The sequence below is a fragment of the Apteryx rowi genome, unplaced genomic scaffold (assembly GCF_003343035.1).
Source record: "Apteryx rowi isolate R43461 unplaced genomic scaffold, aptRow1 scaffold_481, whole genome shotgun sequence".
NCBI classification, from domain to species: Eukaryota; Metazoa; Chordata; class Aves; order Apterygiformes; family Apterygidae; genus Apteryx; species Apteryx rowi.
In genome coordinates, this window is record NW_020450740.1 from 311,170 (window position 1) to 313,606 (window position 2,437).

The 2,437-nt window shown below is 65.1% G+C and overlaps 2 protein-coding genes across 2 annotated transcripts in view; both read left to right on the forward strand.

Moving 5' to 3' along the window:
• SLC10A4 (solute carrier family 10 member 4) overlaps positions 1–1,606 on the forward strand; it is a 2,974-nt gene extending 1,368 nt beyond the window's left edge. The window contains exon 3 of the mRNA XM_026078632.1: positions 593–1,606. Coding sequence (XP_025934417.1) covers positions 593–1,108 — 516 coding nt within the window. The 3' untranslated portion in view covers positions 1,109–1,606. The remainder of the gene's footprint in view (positions 1–592) is intronic.
• A 208-nt stretch (positions 1,607–1,814) lies between these two features.
• The window catches only part of ZAR1 (zygote arrest 1), a 3,946-nt gene continuing 3,323 nt past the window's right edge, over positions 1,815–2,437 (forward strand). The window contains exon 1 of the mRNA XM_026078637.1: positions 1,815–2,422. Within this exon, the coding sequence (XP_025934422.1) occupies positions 1,832–2,422 (591 nt within the window). The 5' untranslated portion in view covers positions 1,815–1,831. The remainder of the gene's footprint in view (positions 2,423–2,437) is intronic.

Here is a 2,437-nt window from a genome sequence, read left to right on the forward strand (position 1 = left end):
GCGGCGGGGCAGCTGGCGGTAGGGGGGCGACCCGGGCGGGGGGCCACGGTGCGGGCGCGCAGCAGCCTCTCTAGGTTCTGCTACTTTGGGACAATACAAGGACTTACATCCCTGAAACAAGCCCGAGAAATGCAGACTTAAAACGAGGGAGACGCCGAGGTACCGCCCCAGCGCCCGGCGAGCCGKGGGAGCGCCGAGGGGCGCCCCGGCCCGGGGACGAGCCTTCCCCGGCTTCCCCGCTTCACGCTCAAACCGAGAGCTAGCGAAACCAGCCCTCAGGCAAGGTGGCACTACCGTAAAACATGCAAACGGATTAGCTTCATTACAAAACAAAAAGCGAGGCACAAGCCCCGGTGCTCTTAGTTTCCCAGCAAGTCACCCCAACCGAAATGTCGAGGGGCGGTTTCAGCCCCTTGCTTTCCTGGGGTATGATCAAACGCCACCGCGGTCCCGGGCCACAAGCAAACCCGGAAGGGCAGCACAGCCAGGTTTTGCAATTTAAACTCGCTGTCAAGCCTCTGCTTGCTATGGTTGATTTGCTTTTAAACTAATAACCCCCGTGTTGCTCGTGCCTCTCTCTGTCCATTGCTAGGTTTCCCTGTGGTCCCTCCTGGTGACTCTGGTGATCCTGTTCATCCTGACTGGGACCATGCTGGGGCCAGACCTGATGGCACATATTCCTGCGTCGGTCTACGCCATAGCRGTGCTGATGCCTCTGGCGGGGTATGCCTTGGGCTACGGCTTAGCCACGGTCTTTGCACTGCCGCCGCACTGCAGGAGGACAGTGTCCCTGGAAACGGGGTGTCAAAACGTCCAGCTGTGCACTGCCATCCTGAAACTCACCTTCCCGCCGCAGCTCATCGGCAGCATGTACATGTTCCCCTTGCTTTATGCACTTTTTCAGTCGGCAGAAGCAGGACTCTTTGTGCTGGCATACAAGATGTATGGGAGAGAGAGCTACAAACAAGACACTCTCGGTGAGGAGGACGACACGGATATTTCCTACAAGAAACTGAAAGAGGAGGAGGTGGCCGATACCTCGTACGGCACAGTGACCACAGAGGAGCACAGCTCTGTTCAGATGGAGCCGGTGCAGACCACGCTTTAGGCAAGATCATGAGGCAGCACTCGGGGCGCTTGATGTCAGCTCTGCTTGTGCATGGGCCCAGGGCTCGCAAGCAGGCCGTGGTGCTGCCCAGCCACCATCCGTTTTCCAGCTGCTCCCATTGTATAAGGCGATGTGTGTTTGCTACCGTGCCAGTTGCATTTCCTCCGCAATGTGTGTGCACAAAAAAGAAAAAAGGAAAAAGAATCGTTGTGACACAAACCACTGACTGTACATGTTCATGAGAGAAGGCTCCCGTCAGTCTAAGCGAGGCAGGGATGGTACCAAGAAGGAGACCAGCATCTCGCAGAGGCGAAGCCAACGTGGCGCAGCGGCGGCGCGGACCGCGCAGACTGCCGTGCACTCGTGTTTGCCCGTGCCCCCCCCCCGCAAACACCCTGCTTACTGCTCTCCCAGGAACGCGTGGCGACGCTGCATCACACCTGTATCCCCGCTGATTAACCCCCCGCCAGGCGCAATTAAAGATTAAAGGCCGCGCGAGGGCCCGTGTAGTTCATCAGGGGAGCTGAGCTCCCCCCGCGGGCGCCGTTGGGGCGCGGGGGACACGGGGCGCCCTGCCGCGGCGTGGAGGCGGCGGGTCGGGCCGGGCCGGGCCGGGCCGGGGGAGGGCGCCGTCCGGGCGGGGTGGGGGGAGGCCCGCCCCGCCCCTCCCCTCCCCGGGGGTATTTAACACCGCCCCCCCGGGGCTGCCCCGGGGTCGGCGCCATGGCGGAGGAGGCGATGGAGAGCTACCTGTACGCCGCCTACCACCCCTACTCCTACCGCTACCCGCCGCCCAAGGGCAAGGGCGGCGCGGCGGGCGGCTGGCGGCCGCGGGGCGGCTACTTCCCGGGCTACGGGGACGCGGCGGCGGCGGCCGAGTACTTCGACAACTACCAGCGGGCGCAGCTGAAGGCGATCCTCTCGCAGGTCAACCCCAACCTGACGCCGCGGCTCCGCAAGGCCAACACCAAGGAGGTGGGCGTCCAGGTCAACCCGCGCCAGGACGCCTCGGTGCAGTGCTCCCTCGGGCCCCGCACGCTGCTGCGGCGGCGCCCCGGGCCCGGCCCCGCCGCGCCGCGGCCCCAGGAGCCGGAGCCGGAGCAGGGCAGCCCCGCCACCACCAGCACCCGCGCCGTGCGCTTCCCCCGCACCATCGCCGTCTATTCGCCCATGGCCTCCCGCAGACTCACCACCTTTCTGGAGGAGCCGGACGCCGAGCCCGAGCGGCGGCCGCAGGACGAGCCGGCCGCAGCCGTCGGGGAGGAGGCGGCGGCCGTCGAGGAGGCGGCGGCCGCGCTGAAGGAGCAGCGGGAGGCGGAGGCGGCCGCC